General features: G+C 46.0%; 1 protein-coding gene across 6 annotated transcripts in view; it reads right to left on the reverse strand.

Annotated features, from left to right (window-relative positions):
• GCKR (glucokinase regulator) overlaps nucleotides 5087–23520 on the reverse strand; it is a 33983-nt gene continuing 15549 nt past the window's right edge. For 5 of the 6 annotated variants that reach the window (XM_021087679.1, XM_013987931.2, XM_021087681.1 and 2 more), the window contains 10 exons: nucleotides 21622–21788; nucleotides 20917–21015; nucleotides 20582–20679; nucleotides 20180–20256; nucleotides 19697–19793; nucleotides 19409–19506; nucleotides 19223–19306; nucleotides 9032–9181; nucleotides 5977–6111; nucleotides 5087–5498 (listed from right to left, as the gene is read on the reverse strand). In XM_021087679.1, the coding sequence (XP_020943338.1) occupies nucleotides 5328–5498; nucleotides 5977–6111; nucleotides 9032–9181; nucleotides 19223–19306; nucleotides 19409–19506; nucleotides 19697–19793; nucleotides 20180–20256; nucleotides 20582–20679; nucleotides 20917–21015; nucleotides 21622–21788 (1176 nt within the window). In that variant the 3' untranslated portion in view covers nucleotides 5087–5327. The remainder of the gene's footprint in view (nucleotides 5499–5976; nucleotides 6112–9031; nucleotides 9182–19222; nucleotides 19307–19408; nucleotides 19507–19696; nucleotides 19794–20179; nucleotides 20257–20581; nucleotides 20680–20916; nucleotides 21016–21621; nucleotides 21789–23520) is intronic. The other variant, XM_003354890.4, reaches the window with a different exon arrangement.

The raw sequence follows: 23520 nt of genomic DNA on the forward strand, positions 1-23520 counted from the left end.
GTGGCATATGGAGGTTCCCAGGTTAGGGGTCGAGTCAGAGCCAGCCACAGCAATGCCACATCTGAGACTCGTCTGCAACCTACAGCACAGCTCATGGCAACACTGGATCCTTAATCCACTGATCAAGGCCAGGGATTGAACCTGAGTCCTCATGGATACTAGTCAGATTCGTTTCCTCTGAGCCATGACGGGCACTCCTCTTTGGGTTTATTCCTAACTTATTTCTTAAGATGAATGCCTAGATCATTCACTTTTAGCCCCCTTCCCCCAATTGTGCATTTAAAGATATAAATTTCCTCCTCTTCTTTTTTTTTTTTTTTTTCTGTCTTTTTGCCATTTCTTGGGCCGCTCCCGCGGCATATGGAGGTTCCCAGGCTAGGGGTCCAATCGGAGCTGTAGCCACCGGCCTACACCAGAGCCACAGCAACTCAGGATCCGAGCCGCCTCTGCGAACTACACCACAGCTCACAGCAATGCTGGATCCTTAACCCACTGGGCAAGGCCAGGGATCGAACCTGAAACCTCATGGTTCCTAGTCAGATTCGTTAACCACTGAACCACGATGGGAACTCCCTAAATTTCCTCTTAATGACTACTTTAGCTTCATTGCACAAGTTATGATATATAGAATGTTCATCATCCTGTTCCAACTACTTTCTTTCCCTCTTTTTTTTTTTTTCCTTTCTGCTTTTTGGGGCTACACCTGCAGCATATGGCAGTTTCCAAACTAGGGACCAAACTGGAGCTGTAGTTGCTGGCCTACGCCACAGCCATAGCAACACCAGATCCAAGCCACATCTTCAACCTACACCACAGCTCACAGCAATGCCAGATCCTTAACCCACTGAGCGATGCCAGGCATCAAACCTGCATCCTCATGGATACTAGTTGGGTTCATAACCCTCTGAGCCACAATGGGAACTCCATGTTCAAACTATTTTTTAATTTCCATAATGACTTCTTCTCTGATCCATGGGTTATCTAGTAGTTCATTTTAAAATTTCTAGACATAAGGGGATTTTTCTAGTTCTCTAACAAAGTTGCATTGTGGTCAGAATATACAATTTCAATCCTTTGAACTGTTTTAAGACTTTATTCCCTAAAAATACAGAATCCTATTTTTGAAAATCCTATGTGTGTTTAAAGATAAGATATATTCTCCAAGTTTTAAAAATGTCCTTTCAGAGTTTCTTCTTCTGCCTGTTGGGGGGATAGGTGGTAGAGAGAATAGTGTCTCTTTGCTTTCCCTGGTCTAATTCAGCTAAATCTTTTGGCCACATGCACATCATGGAGAAGTTCCCCACCAGGGATCGAACCCCAGCCACAGCAGTGACAACACCATATTAACCACTAGGCCACCAGGGAACTCCTGCATTGTATCTTTTTTCCTACCCTTTTACTTTCAACCTCTCTATATCCCTTTGTTGTAATACTGGATATAAAATCGACCAAAATCTATATATGTGTTACTTGCGAGTGACACATCTAAAATAAACAGACTTTAACTGGAGTATATTCCACTTACTTTTAATGTTATTATTAAAGTATTTGGGCCAAAATCTATCCTTTTACTTTGTACTTTCTACTTTTTCCTGTTTTATATTTCTTTTGCTCTTTTTTTTCTTATCTTTTATTTAGATAACTATTTTAACTTAATCCATTTTCCCCTGTACTAATTGGATGTTCTCATACCCCCTGGATATAGTGCCTATCCTGCTGTCCCTAGAATTGGACCCACCTGTCTAAACCATACCTGATTTCCAATTGGATCTTAGACATTTTGCTGTGCTTGCAGGGCCCATCCACGGACCCTCCTCTTACCTGGTCCCCAAATCCTTCTTCAACCTTACTCTCCCATGTGACCTTGCTGCAGCCTATCTAATATTCAAGACCACCTAAGCTATGAAAGGAATAACTGATTTGGGGAGTTCCCGCTGTGGCACAGCAGGCTGCAGATCGAGTGTTGTCTCCGAGGTGGCATGGGTTCCATCCCCAGCCCCGCACAGTGGGTTAAGGATCTGGCATTGCCACAACTATAGCGTAGGTTGCAGCTGCAGCTTGGATTTGACCCCTGGCCCGGGAACTTCCATTTGCAGCAAATGCAGCTGAAGAAAAAAAAAAAGAAGAAGAAGAACAGCTGATTTTGAAGTGAGATCATGAGTTTCATTTTTAAATACATTAAATTTGAAGTATATGCAATATCCAAATATCTTCTGCCTCTTCACCGCTTCTTTGTTTGTTTGTTTTTAGAGCCCTACCCCCAGCATATGGAAGTTCCTGGGCTAGAGGTCAAATCAGAGCTACAGCTACTGGTCTATGCCACAGCAAGACCAGATCTGAGTCACAGCCTGCGACAATGCCGGATCCTTAGCCCACTGAGCAAGGCCAGTGATTAAACACGCATCCTCACGGACCCTAGTCAGGTTTTTAACCTGCTGAGCCACAATGAGAACTCCCTTCACCTCTTATTTTTGATCTAGCAAACAGATGTAGCAGGAAATTGTTTCCTTCATCTTCTGTAATCCAATCTATCTGGGATGGACCCTTTAGTCTTTTCAGCGGAAATCACTGCCTTGTGTTGCTATAGATTGCTCTCTAGCTGTTCTTGACCTCAGACGTTTGCTTTCTCCAACTAGTGGTAAAAAGGCGCACCTACCATTTGCCTCTAATAGTTCTTTTAAAATCTCTGCATCCGTTCAGCTCTGCTTAGAACTCAGGTTTCATCCACAAGGACCTGGCTCTCTGCTACTGGATCCACACACAAGTGCAAGCCTCTGAACAGTCCCAGGTTTTCTTTGAATGTTCCCTCACCGCACCCCAACCTCCTCCTTCCAAAATTTTCCTTGATTCTTGGCCTACCCTACAATCTCTTCAAAACAATTGTGGCAGTCCTCTGGACCCAGCCTGCTGTGTTCCAATTCACTTCAACAATCTCTGTCTTGTACTGGAATTGCTTATATGTACCTGTGAGTTCCTAGGGGCGGGGACTAGATCACCATCTGTGTCTCTGCAGTGCCGGCGTGTAGCCAGCCTCCAGAGCCCCCCAGAGTGAGCAGGATTCCACCTTGTTTATGACACTGGACTAGCATATGCAACTGTATAAGAATGGAATTCACTTGCTCTCTTTGCACCATCCAAGTACTCGACAAGTAAAGACAAAACCAAAACAATCCCCTGGACTTCTAGAGTCTTCCCGCATCCAGCCTTGGGTCCCTGCACCCTATCCATTCCACAGGTGGGAGTGGGGCTGCTGCACACATTGGCATCATCAACAGGTTCAAGGGGTGCTCTGCCTTCAGCGCCAGAAAGCTGGGTATCTTCTCTGACTTGACTCTGCTCATGATGCCAAGATGAGAGAGGAATTCACCTAACGGACGTGCATGGGAGAGAGGTGTGGGTAGAGAAGCTGAGAGGGGAGTTCCCGTCGTGGCTCAGCGGTTAACGAATCCGACTAAGAACCATGAGGTTGTAGGTTCGGTCCCTGGCCTTGCTCAGTGGATTAAGGATCCAGCGTTGCCATGAGCTGTGGTGTAGGTTGCAGAACTGTGGCTCTGGCATAGGCTTGGCAGCTGCAGCTCTGACTGGACCCCTAGCCTGGGAACTTCCATGTGCCTCAGGTGCAGCCCTAGAAAAGGCAAGAAGACAAAAAAAATAATAATAATAATAAGAGAAGCTGAGAGCCTCTGCAGGCTCCCTTCCTAACTTTACCCATCTTGAGTTATAGATAGGAACAGGTGTTTGTGGAGGATAAAAACCAAAGAGATGACAATCCGAAGGCACTACGGGAATGATGCTGAGGAGAGGGGCATTGGTTAAAGACTTAAGGCAGCAATGTAAATGTAGATGTTGAACGGGAAAAGAGGGTTCAAATAGAACCGGGAGGCCCACAAATAGAGAGAGGGCCCTTACCACGTCTGTCTTTAAAAGACTGAATACTCAATCCTCATTAAAAAAAAAAAAAAATCCATGGAGCTCCCCAGTGGCTCAGTGGGTTAAGGACCTGGCATTGTCACTGCTGTGGCACTGGTTCGATCTCTGGCCTAGGAACTTTTGCAAGCTGTGGGTGTGGCAAAAAAAACAAAACAAACAAACAAACAAAAAAAAAAAAAAACCCTGAAATCTATTTGACTCCTCAGCAGTCACCCTCCTGCCAAAAGGCTCAAGTGACTTTCAAAGAGGTTTTGTCCCCAGGGTTCCTGGGTGTCTATTACCGACGTTCTTCTTGGGCACAAGGGGGAGCCAGCTCTCTACTACCAGAGCCACATGCCATAGGCACTGAAGAGCTGGCGTGGTTCTGGGATGAAGGAAGGTGATCTGATTTGTCAAAACAGGTGCCAGCTGAGGTCTAAAATGTACAGACTGGGGTTTCTAGTGTGTGCTGGGTCCCACGATCCAGGTGTTCAGCACCCCCAAGTTCCTAATGTTCCCTTTACAAACATTGGGTAGGGATGCAACGCTCACTTCATGGTCCAACGTCTGGGTGGAATGTTCATTTGAGAAACGAGCATCCTGTCATGCCTAACTTGGGATTGTCATTTTCTGGGTCCCCCTGTGTTGGGGACACAACTTCTCCCCTCCTTCCCTGGAATTATCTAAGTTCCCACCTCTCCTTGCTTGTGTGATTCTAGGCAGGAGTGGAGTGTGTGTGTGTGTGTGTGTATGTGCGTACGTACACGTTGGAGATGTGGGGCTATAACGATGCTAGAATAGGTTTGGATCAGTGACCACTGAAATAGGGTTGGAGGGCAGGTGGAGAAGAAAAAAAACAAACCTGGAGTCCCCATTGTGGCTCAGTGGAAATGAATCCAACTGGCATCCATGAGGACGCATGTTCAATCCCTGGCCTCACTCAGTGGGTTAAGGATCTGGCATTGCCACAAGCTGTGGTGTGCATCACAGATGCAGCTCAGATCCCGAGTTGCCATGGCTGTGGTGTACGCCAGCAGCTGTAGCTCTGATTGGACCCCTAGCCTGGGAACCTCCATATACCGAGGGTGTGGCCCTAAAAAAACCAAACCTGCTGTTGGGACCAACTCATGCCACCCATCTCGTCCCACCTCTGATCTACTGACTTTGATCTGCTGAGTTTGGAAAGTTCACTTTTCAAAACAAGACATTCCGTTTTATTTCTGAAATCAGACTTTGCCAGGGAAGCGGACCCACCGGGGAAGAGCACGATCTGAGGCAGACTGTCTCCCCTGCCCCCGCCCCGGGGGGCTGGTGCTCCCAGACACTGGGCCTCTCCTCCCACCACACGTGTCGCTGGCCCAACGAGTCCCCGCGAGCAGCGCTGGGCTGGCCCCCTCCACTCGCCCAGCAACACCAGCTCACGGCAGGGCAGGCTCTAGGGTCTCCAGGGCATCCGCGTTGCGCTTCCGTCCCGGTCCAGTGAGGGCGCTCCTGATGGCCTCACAGACAGAGGGGGCTCCGGCCAGGTGCGCCTGGGCCTCGGGGATGGAGCACCGGAACAGGAGGCTCAGCAAGGCTATGGGGATCACCTGTCGGGGAAGAGGCGGGGAGGACTGAGGCCTGGGAGAGTGAGGCTGGCGGAGGAAGGAGCCGGGAGCAGCCAGAGCGTTGGGTGTGGGCGTCAGAAGCTACCAGGCTGGATGCAGGAACAGAAGGGGGTTATGGAAGACCAGAAACTGGAATTAGGTGAGTCGAGAGCAGAGACAAGCCTTCATCCTGACCCAGAAAATTCCTACTCATCAAGAACTGGCTCCCAACCTAGTTCAAAGACCCCTGCCCCCTCTCTTTCCTGACTCCCTGCCTAGGCAAAACTGAAGACCCCTTTTCTGCACCCCTGTAGTACTTTTTCACAGCTCTGTGACTACTTGTCACAGTCACATCTCCTGCATGGACTGGGAGCTTGCGGGCAGAGGGTCACGGAGCTTTGCCAACCCAGCACCAAGCTAAATGCCGGACTCGTAAGTACCCTGCAGGCGTTTGCTAAATGGCTGCCAGGTGGCGAGATACCTGTTCCTTCTTGTCTGCAGCCTGGACGTGGAAGGAGATGGGGGCTGCCCGAACATCATCTGACAGTGGCTGAGGGAAGTGGATCGCCTGCAGGAGGCTCTCGATGCATCGAGCCTTGGGCTGCCCGGAGAACCGCTGTGGGAGAAGTGGGAAGGTCAGCGTTGTGCTAGAAGGCTAGGGGAGCTGAGAAGGGGGTCAAGGGAGGAGAAAGAGGCAGGAAAGTGGGAGGCCGGGACCTCAAAGGCCAGCTGTAGAGAGTTCCTTTCTGTAGGCCATCCCACACTCACAACCCCCAGGGGTAAAGGAAAGTTGGTGGACCCTGATGGGCTGGGTTAAACTAAAGACTTAATGGCAAATTGGTCCCATTTTCAGCCATGTCCCACCAACCCCAAAGGTCGGTAACCTTCAACTGAATTCACTTCTGGATTCCTCCCTAACCATATCCATTCCTTGGGTTACTGTCAAGACTGTTCATCTGCAAACACTGCTTCTATTTTCTCACCACCCTGCTTTTCTTTGTCTAGCTTCACACTGTCCAATATGAATTTAATGTGAGTCACATATATAATTTAAAGTTTTCTGGAGTTCCCATCGTGGCGCAGCAAAAATAAATCCGACTAGGAACCATAAGGTTGAGGGTTTGATCCCTGGCTTAGCTCAGTGGGTTAAGGATCTGGCATTGCCGTGAACTGTGGTGTAGGTCGCAGACACGCCTCGGATCTGGCATTGCTGTGGCTGTGGCACAGACCAGCGCCTGCAGCTCTGATTAGACCCCTAGCCTGGGAACCTCCATATGCCATGAGTGCAGCCCTAAAAACTAAAAAAAAAAAAAATTCTAGTACTGCCTTATTTTTTTTTGGCCATGCCCATGGCATGCGGAAGTTCCCAGTCCAAGGATTGAACCCATGCCAGATCCTTAACCTGCTGAGCCAGCAGGGAACTCCCTCTAGTATGTCTTTAAAAAAGAAACAAGTGAGGAGTTCCCATCGTGGCACAGAGGAAACGAATCCGACTGGGAACCATGAAGTTGCAGGTTTGATCTCTGGCCTCGCTCAGCGGGTCAAGGATCTGGCATTGCCACGTGCTGTGGTGTAGGTCACAGATGCAGCTCGGATCTGGTGTTGCTGTGGCTGTGGCATAGGCCAGCAGCTGTAGCTCCGATTCGACTTTTGCAGGTGTGGCCCAAAAAAGACAAAAAAAAAAATAGAAACAGGTGAAATTACTTTTGATCACATCTTATTTAATCCAATGTATTCAAAATATTATTTTGACATAAGAACAGTATTATTAGATATTTTACAAATTTTTTGTACTATGTCTGAAATCCAGCTGTATTATACAATTACAGCACATTTCAATTCAGGTGCTGAGTTTCAATGTAAAAGTGAAATATAGTTCTACCAAAATAACATGGTTAAAAAATTACACTGCTTCGGTTTTTAAATAAAATTTAGAGTTTGGTTCAATTCAAATGCTCCATAGCCACATATGGCTGGTGGCTACCATCTTGGGCAGCACCGTCTGGCTACATTTGGCAAGTCCAAATTCCTATCTGGCTTTCTCTCCTTCCTGCTCCCTCATAATCCCCCACTACTCTGCAAAATGACTCTCCAGACCTGTGTCCCCCACATTCCATGCCTGGTTCCCCCTTCTGGGCCTTGGCTAATGTTCTTTCTAAAAAGAATGCCTTCTGCCTTCACCTAGCCATAACCAATGAGCTTAGCTCAAATGTCACCTCTTCCATGACGCCTTGTGTTTTGGTATAGTGCACACAGACCCTACCCTCTTTGAAGTTCTAGTGGCCTCCAGTAAGGATCATGCAATTTGATACTTAATTGTTCTCTGTTTCAAGTGTCAGTTTTGTCTCTCCTCCTTTAGTTGGGCCACGCTGGGATGGCCGGGGGTGGGGGGTGGGGGGAGACCTGCACATAGCTCTGGCTCCCCTACCCACCCCAATCCAGGAACTAGAAGAGTATAAAGAATTCCCCCCCCCACCCCAGTTGGTTGGTTGGTTCACTCATTTGAGAAGTTTGTTTTAGGGACCTGGTGGCTGCTTGCTAAATGCTCATCGATTCCTTTCATGTACTGTTGCCAGATTTAGCCAATAAAAATATGACACCCAGTTAAACTGGAATTTCAAATGAATAATGAAAAAATTAGTGTATGTCCCAAATATTGCATGGGATATACTTATGCTAAAAAGTGTTCTTTATTTATCTGAAATTCGATTGTAACCAATGTCCTGAGTTTTTCTTTGCTAAATCTGGTAATCCTACTTTCACAACATCTGTTGTGCTGTCTGCTCAGCATCCATTCTTTCTTCTCCTGGTATCAGCACCTTGATCTTCCTCTGGGGAATTATCCCTCCCCCATTCTCGGGCCATACTCTTTGATTAAGGCTCATTTCCCACCCCTTTGTCTGCTGCCATCTTAAAGGGGGAGATAATGACCCAGGACTAGGCAGAGAGCGGCTTTCACCCTGGAGAACAGTGATTGGCTGAGGGATAGGCATGTGACCCAAGACGAGCCAATGAGAATCCTCCCCCAGGTATTTGCCTGAATCCCAGGGACAGATGAACTCTCCTTCCACCAGGGTGGCGAAACTGGTGGGATGTGAAGCTGGCACTGCTGGTGGCCAATCTGCCACCTAATGGAGAAAACCTGCCTGAGGATGAGAGCAACACAGAGGAAAGCAGAACTGAAAGTTCCGGAGCACATCGTTTTGAGTATCCAGCTCAACCTGGGACGGTTCGGTTCCACGAGCCTCGTTCAGCTTAAACCAGTTATGAACTGGCCTTTTCTGTCACATACGTGTAACCAAAAGACACTTGCCTGAGAGTTATAATTTCATAAACACACACCCATGGGTGCACACACACTTCTCAAAGGGAAGGATGAGCCTCACAGAAGGAGGAGGAGAGGCAGAGGAGAAAAGTCAGCCTTATCCCGACAACATCTCCATACCTCTGAAATATGCCCTCCTACAGCAGCCTCAGCACTGAGGCCAGGCCGCCCCCCCCCCGCCCCCCGGCAGCCCCATCCCATCATGTCCTACCTGCAGCATGGACAGTGCCCTCCAGAAGAGCTTGGAGTTGCGAATGCGGAGGTCCAACGTGTGATTTTGGAGGATCTTCCCAAGGAGCACATGGGCCCCTGTACTCACGGTATTCAGCACCCACTTGGTGCTGAGCTCATGCTGGAACTTCTAAATAGAGCAGACATATGGGGGTATGGAAAATTAGAAGACACTAGAACAGCAGCACGATCGGGGCCTTATCATCAGGCGGGAATCCAGGGATCAAAATGCAGGACGTAATTTGCTTGGCCAGCTCAGGGTTTAAATGTTAGGACAGTCATTGTAAACCAGGGCTACCCCAGGCAAACCTGGTGGCTTCACACATGTGTGTTTTTGACCCATGGTAGACAGAAATCTTCCTTCTTCCTCAGGTACCCTGGGATTTGTTCCACTAAACCCAAGGCTCCTGGAGAGCAGAGATTGGTGTCTTGTTCTACTCCAGAGCCCTGGTATTTTTGGTAATGACTGACACATGATTACTGATCAATACATGTTCGTTGAAAAATTAATTCAATTTAACCTTTATAACAACCCTGTGAAGGAGGTTTTCTCCTATCCCTGTTTCTCCATAGGTGGAAACTAGAGGTCAGACGTGAAATAACTAGATAGTGAGACGCAGAATCAGGACCCAAATCCAATTCTTGTGATTTAGTGACAAGAATGCCTCTGCCCCAGGCATTTTTTGGATGAATGAGACAACAGATGTGAAAGCACTTGGAAAACTGAAACGCTGCACAGGAACGCGGTCCTGTGCAAATACCTATCACCTGTCCTTGGCCCTCATCTCTTGAGCTTTGAGGGCAAAAGGAGTCCAGTAAAGGAATTGAGAGGATTAATTACTTGGTCCTGGCCAGGCCAAGGAAACAGGATGCTACTACTTCTACCTCCGTATGCTCGAACTCTATAAATAGCTGGTCACACACACACCGCTGTATTGAAAATACTTAACACGTGATCGATAAAGACACTGAGTATAAGAACAGAAATCTGGAGTTCCCATTGTGGTGCAGTGGAAATTAATCCAACTTGTATCCATGAGGATGCCGGTTTGATCCCTGGCCTCGCTCAGGGGTCAGGGATCCGGTGTTGCTGTGAGCTGTGGTGTAGGTCGCAGATGCTACTCAGATCCTGCATTGCTGTGGCTGTGGCGTAGGCCAGCAGCTGCAGCTCCAATTCGAACCCTAGCCTGGGAACTGCCATATGCCACAGGTGCGGCCCTAAAAAGCCATATATATATATATATATATATATGTCAATGCAAAATAGAGGGGATAAAAGCTAACTAGAATTAGTGACTATAATCAGTGTGATTTAATGACATTTTGTGACCAGCCAGTATGCAGTACTGACACTGCAGGCTGCATGTCACACTGCCCTGTGGGAGTGAGATCAATTAAATCTGGGTTATATCATTGACCACTTCTATCACTAACCATTTTTACCACTAATTGCCATGAACACAAAATATTTTAAATTTTACGTAATTTGAAGCTAGACACATTCATTTTATTATTTTATTTATTTATTTATTTATTTGTTTATTTATTTATTTATTTTTAGGGCTGCACCTACAGCATATGGAAGTTCCCAGGCCAGGGGTCAAATTGGAGCTACAACCACAGCAACACCAGATCTAAGCCACAGCTGCAGCTTGTGGCAGTGCCGGATCCTTAACCCACTGAACAAGGCCAGGGATCAAACCCATATACTCATGGATACTAGTCAGCTTCTTAACCCCACTGAGCCACAATAGGAACCCCAACACATTCATTTTAAAGTTCACATGAAAAAGGGGCAGCAATTCTACAGAAGAGTACTGAAGGGAGGAGTAACCCTATTAGACAAATATACCATTAAGTCTCTATAATCGAACAGTATGGAGGAGTTCCCATTGTGACTCAGCAGGTTAAGAACCCAACTAGTATCCATGAAGATGCGGGTTCAATCCCTGGCCTCATTCAGTGGGTTAAAGATACAGCATTACCGTGAGCTGTGGTATAGGTCACAGATGCTGCTCAGATCCCACATTGCTGTGGCTGTGGCATAAGCTGGCAGCTGCAGCTCTGATTCGATCCCTAGCCAGGATCCTCCATGTGCCACAAATGTGGCCCTAAAAAAGCAAAAAAAAAAAAAAAAAAAAAAAGTATGGTACCAGCACATCAATAGACAGAACAGAACGGAACATCCAGAAATACAACAATGCACATGGGAACTAAGTATTTGATATAGGTAGCATCTCAAATCACTCAGGTAAAGATGCACTTTAAAAATATAGATCATGGCAGTTCCCACTGTGGTGCAACAGGATCAGCAGCATCTTGGGACTGCTGGGACTGGGGCACAGGTTCGATCCCTAACCTGGCACAGAGGGTTAAGGATCCAGCAGTGCCGCAGCTGTGGCTTAGATTGCAACTGTGGCTCAGATCTGATCCCTGGGCCCAGAACTCCATATGCCATGGGGTGGCCAAAAAAAAAAAAAAATATATATATATATATATATATATATATATATATATTTATGGATAATTGGATAGTCCTTTAGAAAAATGTAAAATTGGGTCCATACCTCACCCCATACACAAGAATAAACTAATGATAGTCTGGGATTAACATATACACACTACTATATATAAAACAGATAACAAGGACCTACTGTATAGGACAGGGAACTCTACTCAATATCTTGTACTAACCTATAGTGGAAAATATCAGAAAAAGAATATATATGTACATATGTGTAAATGAATCACTTTGGGAGTTTCCATCGTGGCTCAGTGGTTAATGACTCTGACTAGGAACCATGCAGGTTTGATCCCAGGCCTTGCTCAGTGGGTTAAGGATCTGGCATTGCTGTGTGAGCTGTGGTGTAGATCGCAGACGCGGCTCGGATCCCGCATTGCTGTGGCTGTGGTGTAGGCTGGCAGCAACAGCTCTGATTAGATCACTAGCCTGGGAACCTCCATATGCCACAGGTACGGCCCTAGAAAAGACAAAAAAAAAAAAAAAAAAAAAAAAAAGAATCACTTTGCTGTACACCTGAAACTAACACAACATTGTAAATTAGCTATAATTTTAAAAAGTTTAAAACTAAAAAAAAAATTTGCCACACCCATGGCATATGGAAATTGCTTGGCCAGGGATGGAATCTGAGCTGCAGCTGTGACCTAAGCAATGCTGGCTCCTTAACCGGCTGTACCACAGTGGGAACTTTCAAGTTAAGAAAAAAATGATTATTTATATTTACTCACAAAAAGGATAAGGTCCTAATGAATTGAAAATCGAAATGTAAAAAAGAGAGAATGGAAAAAAAAAACCTAAAAAATAATATATATGTATATATGTATATATATGTAAAACAAATCATTTTGCTGAACCCCTAAAACTAACACAACATTGTAAATTAAATGTACTTCAAGTTAAAAAATGGTTTAAAAATGAGAGAGAGGGAGTTCCTATCATGGCTCAGGAGTTAACAAACCCAACTAGTATCCATGAGGACGCAGGTTCGAACCCTGGCCTCACTCAGTGGGTTAAGGATCCAGCATTGCCATGAGCTGTGCTGTAGGTCGCAGATGCAGCTTGAATCCTGTGTTGATGTGGCCATGGCGTAGACCAGCAGCTACAGCTCCCATTCCACCCCTAGCCTGGGAACCTCCACATGCTGTGGGTGCAGCCCTAAAAAGCAAAAGACAAAAAAATAAACAAAAAACCAAAAATAAATAAATAAGGGATAATGATGACCACAGTATCATTAGAAAATGAGTGTATTTCACATATTTACATGAACGCACAGTTCACAAAAAAAATAAAGACCCTTAAGCATGTGAAAAGATTCTCAACTTTACGCATAATTAGTGAAATACAAATGAAAACTACACAGAAGGAGAATACCTTATCTATAAGACTGGAAAAATTCAAAAGCTTGGAGTTCCCATCGTGGCTCAGCAGAAATGAATCCGAGTAGGAGCCATCAGGTTTCGGGTTCAATCCCTGGCCTTGCTCAATGGGTTAAGGATCTGGCATTGCAGTGAGCTGTGGTGTAGGTCACAGATGCAGCTGGGATCCTGCGTTGTTGTGGCTGTGGCTGTGGCCGGCAGCTGTAGCTCCAATTTGACCCCTAGCCTGGGAACCGCCATATGCCGCAGGTGCCCTAAAAAGCAAAAAAAAAAAAAAAGCGAAAAATTCAAATGCTTGACAATATTTTCAAAGAGGTTGTAGGGAAGCAGACATTCTGATATATTTCAGGTGCAAGATAGGAAACCTTGCAATATTTACCAAAATCATGGATGTATTTAACCTCTACTACTTTGAGGAATTTACCCCAAAGAAATGTTTACTTCTAACATTACAAAAATTCATGCATACTCAGTGCATCTTTTTTTTTTTTTTTTTTTTTTTTTTTTGGTCTTTTTGCTTTTTCTTGAGCCATTCCCGCGGCATATGGAGGTTCCCAGGCTAGGGGTCGAATTGGAGCTGTAGCCACTGGCTTATGCCAGAACCACAGCAACGCTGGATCTGAGCTGCGTCTGCAACCTACACCACAGCTCACGGCAACGTCGGATCCTTAACCCACTGAGCGAGGCCAGGGATCGAACCCACCACCTCATGATTCCTAGTCAGATTCATTAACCACTGAGCCACAACGGGAACACCACACTCACTGCATCAATATTGGTAATATCAAAATATAGGAAACAACCAAATGTCCTACATAAGAGACTACACAAATAACCCTTGCACATGAACCAACATACCCAAAAGTAAAAAATTATGAGAAAGAGTTCTATAAACTGGAATGCGGTTATTTTCAGGATATCTTGTTAAATAAAGCACAAAAGAATATATATATATAGTACGCTGCTTCCTGTATAAGAAAGAAATGCAAAACATACACACACACACACTTTTTTTTTTGTAAAAAGAAAGACAGGAGGATGTCAGTCACTAATGAATTGGCTATTTGCAGAGATGAGTGGGAATGGGGTGGAAGGAATAGCGAAGGAAATGGGGACATCTTTTTATACAGTTCTGACTTTTATGTCATGTTACGTTTTATATAATCAAAGGATAAAATTAGAGCAAAAGCTGAAAAAACTCTAAAGTTGAAAACAAGTAAAAATAAATGAAACCTAACTGTACCGCGTTAATAACATAACCACAAAGAGAAAGAAAAAAATGTAATACAAGTGACTTTTGAACACGTTTATCTATCTTGAGAGGGATGTGCTCAAAGGACAACAAGAACCGCAAAAATCCTGACACTTCTTGGTACGTTTGTGAACAACAGTGGTATTAAGGGAGCAATTCCAAACCTGTTTGGTATTTACGGTAGGATTGAGCAAAGGGTAACTATATTGATGATGCTGGAAATCAACCTTCTCCCTAAAGGAAAACAGGAGAAGGAGGATGTATGTGAATATATTTCCTTGTTCTTTCTTTCTACTGAAAGGGCTTAGAGGCAAAGACAAACCAGTAGCACTGAGCATAACTAGCACCTAACTTTCTAAACACCAGTCTTCACTAACAACCAGGGTTCCTTGGAAAATGACTGATTCCAGGGCTGGAACCAGGAAAAGCACAAGATGAACCAGGGCCAACATTTTTGTGCTCCTACAGAGGAGGTAAACTATTGTAGATACACACACACACACACAGAAACTCAAATGTAAATAATGAAGAAATTTATAAACTGCAGTGATTTTCAGTATATCTTGTTAAGCAAAATGCAAGGCATAAAAGAGTATACATATTGCATAAGAGAAAAGGAGAATTTTTTTTTGTAAAAAGAAACACAGCAGAGTGTTCAAATGCTAATGTGGATAGATGTGTCATAAGAACACAGGGGCCAGCTTGAATGAGCTCTCGTTTTGAGCATTAAAATGAGTAATGACAGGAATGCATTAAAACACACTTCACCACCACAACAAAAATTCATGAGTCCATATCAATACTAAACAAACAAATACAGATAAGACGGGAAGAGAAGAGAGATTTCCTTTACAGAAGAACGCCAACTAATAAATGTAGACAGAAGGCTAGAAATAGAAAAATCACCATTTAAAACCATCATAGCAATCATTTATTCAACGAAGACTCATCAGTGGATGCTAAAACCATGGGCAAAAGACTGCTGAGAAATAAGATACGGAGAAATCTAGTAGACACACTTGACCAAATGATCAACGTGCGTCACCAATAAAGGGACACACTGACAGCAGAGGCCTCCTCATGGGACACACTGATAAAGGCACAGGCTCATTGATGCTGGAATCCTGACCCCGGAATGTAACCTGACTGTAAGGAAGAAACAATCAAGCAAATCCAATGTGAGAGGCACATTCTGGAAAACAATTGATCTAAACTTCTAAAAATATCAATGTCGTGAAAGACATCAAAAATGACTGAGGAAGTCAGCTAGATTAAATGAACTACAAAGCTATGACAACTAAATGCAATGTATTATCCTTGAACAGGTCCTGGATCTGGAAAATAAAAACAATACAGGAATAAGTGGGGAATATTTGAATATAGTCATAACAGTGTTGTATTAACTACCTTCTTCTCGAGTGTGATAATTATGTTGTAATTATGTAGGCAAATGCCCTTGTTCTTAGGGAACACAGTAATTTGCGTCAAGTATCATGACATCTCCAATTATCTTTCAAATGATTCAGGGGAAAAGAGAGATGAAGCAGATGTGGTAAAATGCTAATGCTTGAATCTAGGGGAAAGCATATGGGTATTCATTGTACTATTCTTGCAATTTTTCGGCAGATTTGAAATTTTTCAAAATAAAAGTGTGGGTGGAGTTTACATCAAAAATATTTCCGCAAGCAAAGATTTATAAGCTCTAAAAGAAGCCTCCTTATTTCAAACAATTGCAATATATTTGAAAAGATTAAAAACCAGAATCATGCAAAAGACAAAAACCACACACACGCACAAATTGATAGACCTGACTATGTAAAAACATAAATAAAATGTCTCTACATTCAAAACAGAGAAATAAAAAATAATAAACTGGGAAGAAATATGGAACAGGAAAAAAAAAAGTGCTACTATCTTTGATGTATACAGTCCTCTTACAAATTAGAAGGAAAAATACCCTCCCCCCAAAAACAGATGAAAATGCCCAAGAGAACTGAAGAAGTACAATGAAAAAAAAAAAAAAAAAACCCTCAGTGGCCAATGTATATCTTTAAGGAGCCAATCTCCATAATAATAATTAGAGAAACATATTGGAGTTTTTTTGTGGCACAGCAGTTAAGGATCTGGTATTGGGTCACTGCTGTGGTGTGGGGTCAATCACTAGCCCAGGAACTTCTATACACCATGGGTGCAGCCAAAAAAAAAAAAAAGAAAGAAAGAAAGAAGTATAAACTATAAAAAAAACTAACCATTGTGGCTCAGTGGTAACAAATCCATCTAGTATCCATGAAGATGCAGGTTCAATCCCTGGCCTCACTCAGTAGGCTAAGGATCTGGCATTGCTATGAGTTGTGGTGTAGGTTGTAAATGTGGCTCAGATCTGGTGTGACTGTGTGGTGTAGGCCAGCAGCTGCAGTTCCGATTTGATCCCTTGCCCAAAAACTTCCATATGCCGAAGGTACAGCCTTAAAAGCAAAAAACAAACAAAAAACACACTGAAATGGCTTTCATTTTGCTTTGCTGATTAGTGAAGATTAAAAAGAACAATGCTACCCAGTATTTTAAGGGTGTGCAGGAAAAGGCAATTTTACACTCTGTTTATAAACCTCTTTGGGGTGACCATATCCTTCAAAAAGCCTTAAAACTTTACATACCCTTTGCCTTAACCACCCCACTTTTGGTGGTTTATCCTAATGAATAGTCAAATGTATGCATAAGGATATTCTGTATAGCATTTTAACAAAAGCCATAGTATTGCAACTATAATGTCTGACACTTGGGTTAATCAAATTATGGTACATCCCTACCATGGAATACTGTTTTGACATCAAAATGATGATGTAGATATAGAAGAACAGTGTTCAGAAGTTCCTGTTATGGCTCAGCGGGTTAAAAACCCAACTAGTATCCATGAGGATGCAGGTTCAATCCCCGGCCTTGCTCAGTGGATTAAGAACCCAATGTTGCTGCAAGCTGTGGAGAAGGTCACAGATGCCACTTAGATCTGGCATTGCTAAGGCGGTAGTGCAGGCTGGCAGCTGTAGCTCCGATTTGACCCCTAGCCTGGGAACCGCTATATGTTGCAGGTACGGCCCTAAAAAGACAAAAAAAAAGAAGAAAGGTATACAGAAAGGTGTTCTTAATTTTAAATGAAGAGAAGTTAAAAACAGCATGTCAAGTGTGATCCTATTTTTATTTAAATATATTTACATATGCACAAAAATGCAGAGGGACATTCTCCAAAATTTGTCTGAGTAGGCTTTTTTGGAAGAAGGTAGATTATGGATTTTTTTTTTCCTTCTTTTGATTTCCGTATTTTCTAAAGCTTTGACAATAATACATTGCTAGTATAATTATAATTTACTTTAAAAATACAGTTCTTTAAAATATCACAGATTATCATTCCCTACTATATCCCCTACCCCTGGGATAGTACTTGGCATGTGATAGGTACTCTAAAAATATTTGTCAAATGAATGAATAAAAGGATCTTTTCAAGTCATGAACATGATTGAAATTTATATTGTATGGTGAAATAAACCATGGATTTAGGGTCACAAAACCTGACTTGAAATCCTGACTCCTGTCTTAGCCATATGGTCATGATTACAACCCCTTAATCTCTTTCTCTCTTTTTTTTTGCTTTTTTTTTACGGCCACAATTGTGGCATATGGAAGTTCCTGGGCTAGGGGTCGAATTGGAGTTACAGCCACTGGCCACAGCAATAGTGGGATCCGGGCTGCGCGTCTGTGACCTACACCACAGCCCATGCCAACACCGGATCCTTAATCCACTGAGTGAGGCCAGGGATCAAACCTGCATCCTCATGGATCCTAGTGAGGTTGGTTAACTGCTGAGCCACAAAGAGAAGTCCCTTTCTCTCTCTCTCTTTTTTCTTTTTCTTTCTTTTTTTTTTTTTTTTTTTTTTTTTTGGCTGTTGCTGTTGGTTTTCGGTTTTGGCCACGCCTGGGGCATGTGGAGATTCCCAGGCCAGGGATCAAACGCACACCACAGCAGTGACTCGGGCTATTGCAGCAACAACACTGGACCCTCAACCTGCTGCAACACAAGGGATCTCCACAATCCCTTAATCTCCTAATTTCGGTTTACTCATCTGGGAAATGGGGACGCTAGACATACATTTCTTAGGAGATTGTTAAGAGAACTGAGATAATATATGTGAAATATTTTGCCCTATATATTTTTTCCTTTTTTGGCCACCCCGAGGCGTATGGAGTTCCCAGGCCAGGGATAGATCCGAGTCACAGTTGTGACCTAAACTGCAGCTTCAGCAACACCGGATCCCTCACCCACTGTGCCAGGCAGGGATCGAACCTGCGTCCCAGGGCTCCCAAGACTGAGTTCTGAGGGCAGGTAGGGAGCATACCAGCTCTTGTCTGGTCAAGTTGTGAAGCTTCTTGGAAGAGGTGGTTTGAATAATGGTTGAGACCACGTCTCCCTCCAGAGCAACCCTTCAGGGGCCTGGTTCTGCCCCTGGAGGATGGATGGGGTCAAGTGAGAAAACAGAACCAGAGACATGAAACTTCTTTCTTTCTCGGGCCATGAAGCAGAGCTGAACTGGCATCCAGAGGTCCTGATGCCCTCTCCAAATTCTAAACTACAACGTGCATCCAAAGTGATTGTTCTACAGTTATTAGCAATGCTTGTACTGGACCATCATTTCATTAGTAAGCAGGGATTGTATCAGTGGAATATTATCTGCAGTGAATTCGGCATAGGACAACTTGCAAAAAATATGCCTTAAAGGCTTTTGGATGGTGCGGGTGACTATAGCATCACAATTAAGCTGTGACAAAGGACCCAAGAGTATCTCTCGGGGGTTGGGGCCTATCCTGAACTGTGCGTATTTCCAGAGAGACCTGAATGCAGTAGCCCACTGACTTGGAAACTCTGACTAGTGACCTGGTAACACAAGAACTTGCCCGGCTGGCTTGGAGGAAGTCACGAAGCTTTCAACCCCGTGCCCCCCACTGCAGATCTTACCTCCCCATCCCCCATACCTGGATGAAGTTCCCTTCATATTCGAAGAAAAGCAGTGGCCACGTGATGCTGATGATGGAAGGGAAGAGTTTCTTCAGAGGGGTCTGGAAAGACAGAGGTGGCGGCGAGAGGGGCAGGATTGTCATCTGTAGGAAGGCCTTGCTGGAACTCACACCCGGGCCCCCTCCCGGAGGCTGGACCCTCACCGGCAGGGACTGCCCCACAGTGCCGTGTGCCAAGGCCTGGATGTTGGAGGTCTTCTCTTTCACCTGCTCCACCAGGGTCTGCACCTCGGCCAGGTTGTCTAGGAAGGGAGAGGGCATCAGAGTGGAAAGGCTGGCTGCTCCGCTGTTCCTCCTCCTTCCCGGGGGTCCAGAGCACACGCTCCAGTCCCTGCCTCCGAGCGGGGCCCTCGGACCCAGAAAACCGATAGTTCCTCTGAGTCACTCTGCTGCCCCATCCCCTCACCCCATCCCTCCCAGCTTCCCTCTCACCATCCAGGGTGAAAATGAAGACCACAGTGTCAACTTCCGTGAGGGCCGGCAGGATGGAAGTCAGGAAGTCCTCCTGGGAGAAGGTGAAATGGGAACCCTGGGGCAGAAAAACAGGGGAGAGGAATTCCCATGAAAAACTCCAGCACGTGGACCTGGAGACCAAAGAGGGCCCTAGAGAGCATCTAACACAGAGCTTTTGTCCCCAGACATAACAATCAAATTTCAAAGAGGTCAAGTGTTTTGCCCAAGATGACACAGCAAGGTGGTGGAGGAGCACTGGACCAGAGCCAGGTTTAGGGGGTGAATCCAGAGCTTTCCACACTCCCTGTGTTACCCGCCCCCCCATCTCACAATCTCTAACCCGTGTTCCCTTCTCTGGTCCACCCCATGATACCCCCCTACCTCTTTCCACTTTCCCCTTGTCTCCCACCCTCTGCACACCAGTTAGCTTCACAACTTGCCCACGTCCCATCCTCTTCCCACCTGGTTGATGAGCTCAGCCTTCTGGTTAAACATGTCACTGTGATCACCAATGAGAAAGCCACGGATGTCTCGGAAATCTGGGAGGGTCAAGGACAGGGAGAGAGGCGTGATGGGCTTCATGGGAAAGGAAGGGTCTGGGCTTGGGGACGTGTTAGTGGGGCTGGGGGAATGTGGCAAGTGGGGTGCAGAATGGAGAGTAACACTCTCCATGGGGCTGGGAGCTGAGGGATCAAGGACCAAGTCGGGGTTCAAGGCAAGGAGCATTTGACTGAAATGCCTCTTTAGACAGGCAGGATGGCCACTGACGGAGGAGCACCCAGGGCTTGGAGGGAAGAATGTGGATAGCAGACCAGGGGTTGGGATCAGGAGGAATCAGGAAGAAAGTCTGGACTAGGGTCCCACCAGCACCAAAACTGTGGATGCACTCGACTCCATCCATGATGGCAATGATGCCCAGAGTCTGCCAGCCAACCAGGTGCACTCGGCCTTTTTTCTCCAGGCTGAGAATGAGTCAGAGGTCAGAACACGAGAGGAGAGATCACAGGGGAAAAAAGTCCAGAGATCAGAGAAAGATACACATGGAAAGGCACAGGAATAAACCAACCAAAAGCCTACCCGGACCTTCCATCACACAGACCCGCTACCCTCCCCATGGTAACATATCTCGTAGAGTCCCCCCTGCTCTCAGGACATTCCCCATCCAGGCCACTGCCCCCTCCAAAAACACGTCTACACACCTAGTGCTGGCTTGCTTCATCAGCGCGGCAATCTTGGCGCTTTGACTATAGGTCACCTGATGAGCCCGCTCAAATGTCCGCAGGATTTCCAGAAGGCATCTGGGAGAAAGGCCACCAGCTCCCAGGGCAGGCCCAGTGCCCCCGACTCAAAAAGCCTGGGCACCTCCCACCCTGAAGAAGGCACGATTCCCTTAAGACTAAGTTCTGCTGGTCCCTGATGGACCAGCCGGCACTCAAGGGCAGGGGGGAGCTTCAGCAGGCAGAAAAGACAAGAACAGAAAGGGACAGGGCATCTAGAACAGCGGGAGGAGGAGGGGAGCAGAGCCGACAAGGAGGTAAGTGAGCAGGGTGGAAGCTCGGCGAGACCCTGGTAAGGGAAGTGGGTCCACAGCAGGATAAACTGAGGACCTGGAGCACCCCCACATCAAAGACGAGGGAGCTAGGTTAGCTCTGCATGGCCCAGCCGGGCACAGGGAGCAGGTCTGGACCCGAGGAATCCAGGGTCTGCTGGAAACAAACCAGACAGTGACTGTGTGATGGGGACAAGAGCGTCCGCCTGGCAGCGCCTTTCCCAGGGTAGAAAGGGCAGGGCCTCCGTCTTGCTGCTCCCAGCCCAGTCTCCAGATCCAAACCTGCCATTCCCCCACCTGCACGCTCCCACCCGCTGCCTGCCTCTGAGCTCTCTCTGGTCCGGGTCCTCCCTACCTCGGAGATGCCTCGATGCCCCGGTCCACAGTCTTGTGAGCTGCCAGTAACAGGGTTTCCAGCAGGACCTTGGTAGCGCTTCCACCTTTCAATCGGGAGCAGCCGCTGAGGCCTTCGGGCTGAGGAGCGATGACACCCAGGGGGAGATTGGGAGAAGAAGGAGAGTCCTGGAGTTCACCAGTTAGTGACCGCTGTGCATGCAACCTGGCTAGTGGCTCTTGGACATGCGAGCTGGTTAGTGGCCACTAGGCACGCATTTGTAGGACTGGGGGCCCCCAATGTGCTGTAAGGAGGAATGATGGGTCGAGGGCTTAACTGAGAAGAGAAAAGGGAGTAAAGGGCCTCCTCTGGTCATTTCTATGGTACATTCAGGACTCTGGAGAGGAAGCCAGAGTCATTGGGTCCCCTGTTAGCTGAGAATACGGGTTTTTCAGAGAACGTCCCCCCCCCCAAGAACTTTCTCCCCACTACATTCCCTACTTTTTTTTTTGGCCGTGCAGAAGTTCCCAGGCCAGGGATCAAACCCGAGCCACAGCAATGACCTGAGCCACAGCAGTGAAAACACTGGATCCTTAACTTGCTGAGCCACCAGGGAACTCCCATCCCCCACTTTTCTTCCTTTCCTGGCCGCACCCATGGCATATCCACCCCCCATTTTTTAAAAAGCATTTTGTGGAGTTCCCATCATGGCTCAGTGGTTAATGAATCTGACTAGGAACCATGAGGTTGTGGGTTTGATCCCCGGCCTCCCTCAGTGGGTTAAGGATCCAGCGTTGCCATGAGCTGTGGTGTAGGTCGCAGACCTAGCTCAGATCCTGTGTTGCTGTGGCTGTGGTGGAAGCCAGCGGCTACAGCTTCGATTCGACCCCTAGCCTGGGAACCTCCATACGCTGCAGGTGTGGCCCTAGAAAAGGCAAAAAGACCAGAAAAAAAAAATTTTTTTTAAATAAATAAAAAGCAGTTTGTTAATCCAAACACCACATTTCATGTTCTTTGGACAGACCGATGAAGCAACCTCTGATTGTGATTGTACAGATATGCACCATGACACACCAAACAGATAAAGAGACTACAGCAAAAAGAATGATAAAAGCAGTGTCTGAGAAAAGAAGATTAAAAATAAGTAACTGCAGGAGTTCCTATTGTGATGCAGTGAAAATGAATCCAACTAGGAACCATGAGGTTGAGGGTTTGATCCCCGGCCTCCCTCAGTGGGTTAAGGATCTGGCGTTGCTGTGAACTGTGGTGTAGGTTGTAGAAGCCACTTGGATCCCGTGTTGCTGTGTCTGTGGTGTAGGCCGGCAGCTGTAGCTCCAATTCGACGTCTAGCCTGGGAACCTCCATATGCCATGGGTGTGGCCCTAAAAAACAAAACAACAACAACAAAAAAGTAAGTAACTACAGAAAGGAAAAGATGAGCATCTGGAAGATGAAAGATACAGAGCTTGTGTGTCACATGGAATCCCTGCCTTCCTATCTCACAAAAGGAAGATCAAAGGAGTTCCCGTCGTGGCGCAGTGGTTAACGAATCCGACTAGGAACCATGAGGTTGTGGGTTGGGTCCCTGCTCTTGCTCAGTGGGTTAACGATCCGGCGTTGCCGTGAGCTGTGGTGTAGGTTGCAGACATGGCTCGGATCCTGCGTTGCTGTGGCTCTGGTGTAGGCTGGTGGCTACAGCTCCGATTCGACCCCTAGCCTGGGAACCTCCATATGCCGTGGGAGCGGCCCAAGAAATAGCAACAGAAAAGACAAAAAAAAAAAAAAGAAGATCAAGGAGAATGGCACAGGAGCTCCTGTTGTGACTCAGTAGTAACGAACCCAACTAGTACCCATGATGATGCAAATATGATCCCTGGCCTCGCTCAGTGGGTTAAGGATCCGGTGTTGCTGTGAGCTGTG

The sequence above is a fragment of the Sus scrofa genome, chromosome 3 (genome assembly GCF_000003025.6).
Source record: "Sus scrofa isolate TJ Tabasco breed Duroc chromosome 3, Sscrofa11.1, whole genome shotgun sequence".
Taxonomy (NCBI): Eukaryota; Metazoa; Chordata; class Mammalia; order Artiodactyla; family Suidae; genus Sus; species Sus scrofa.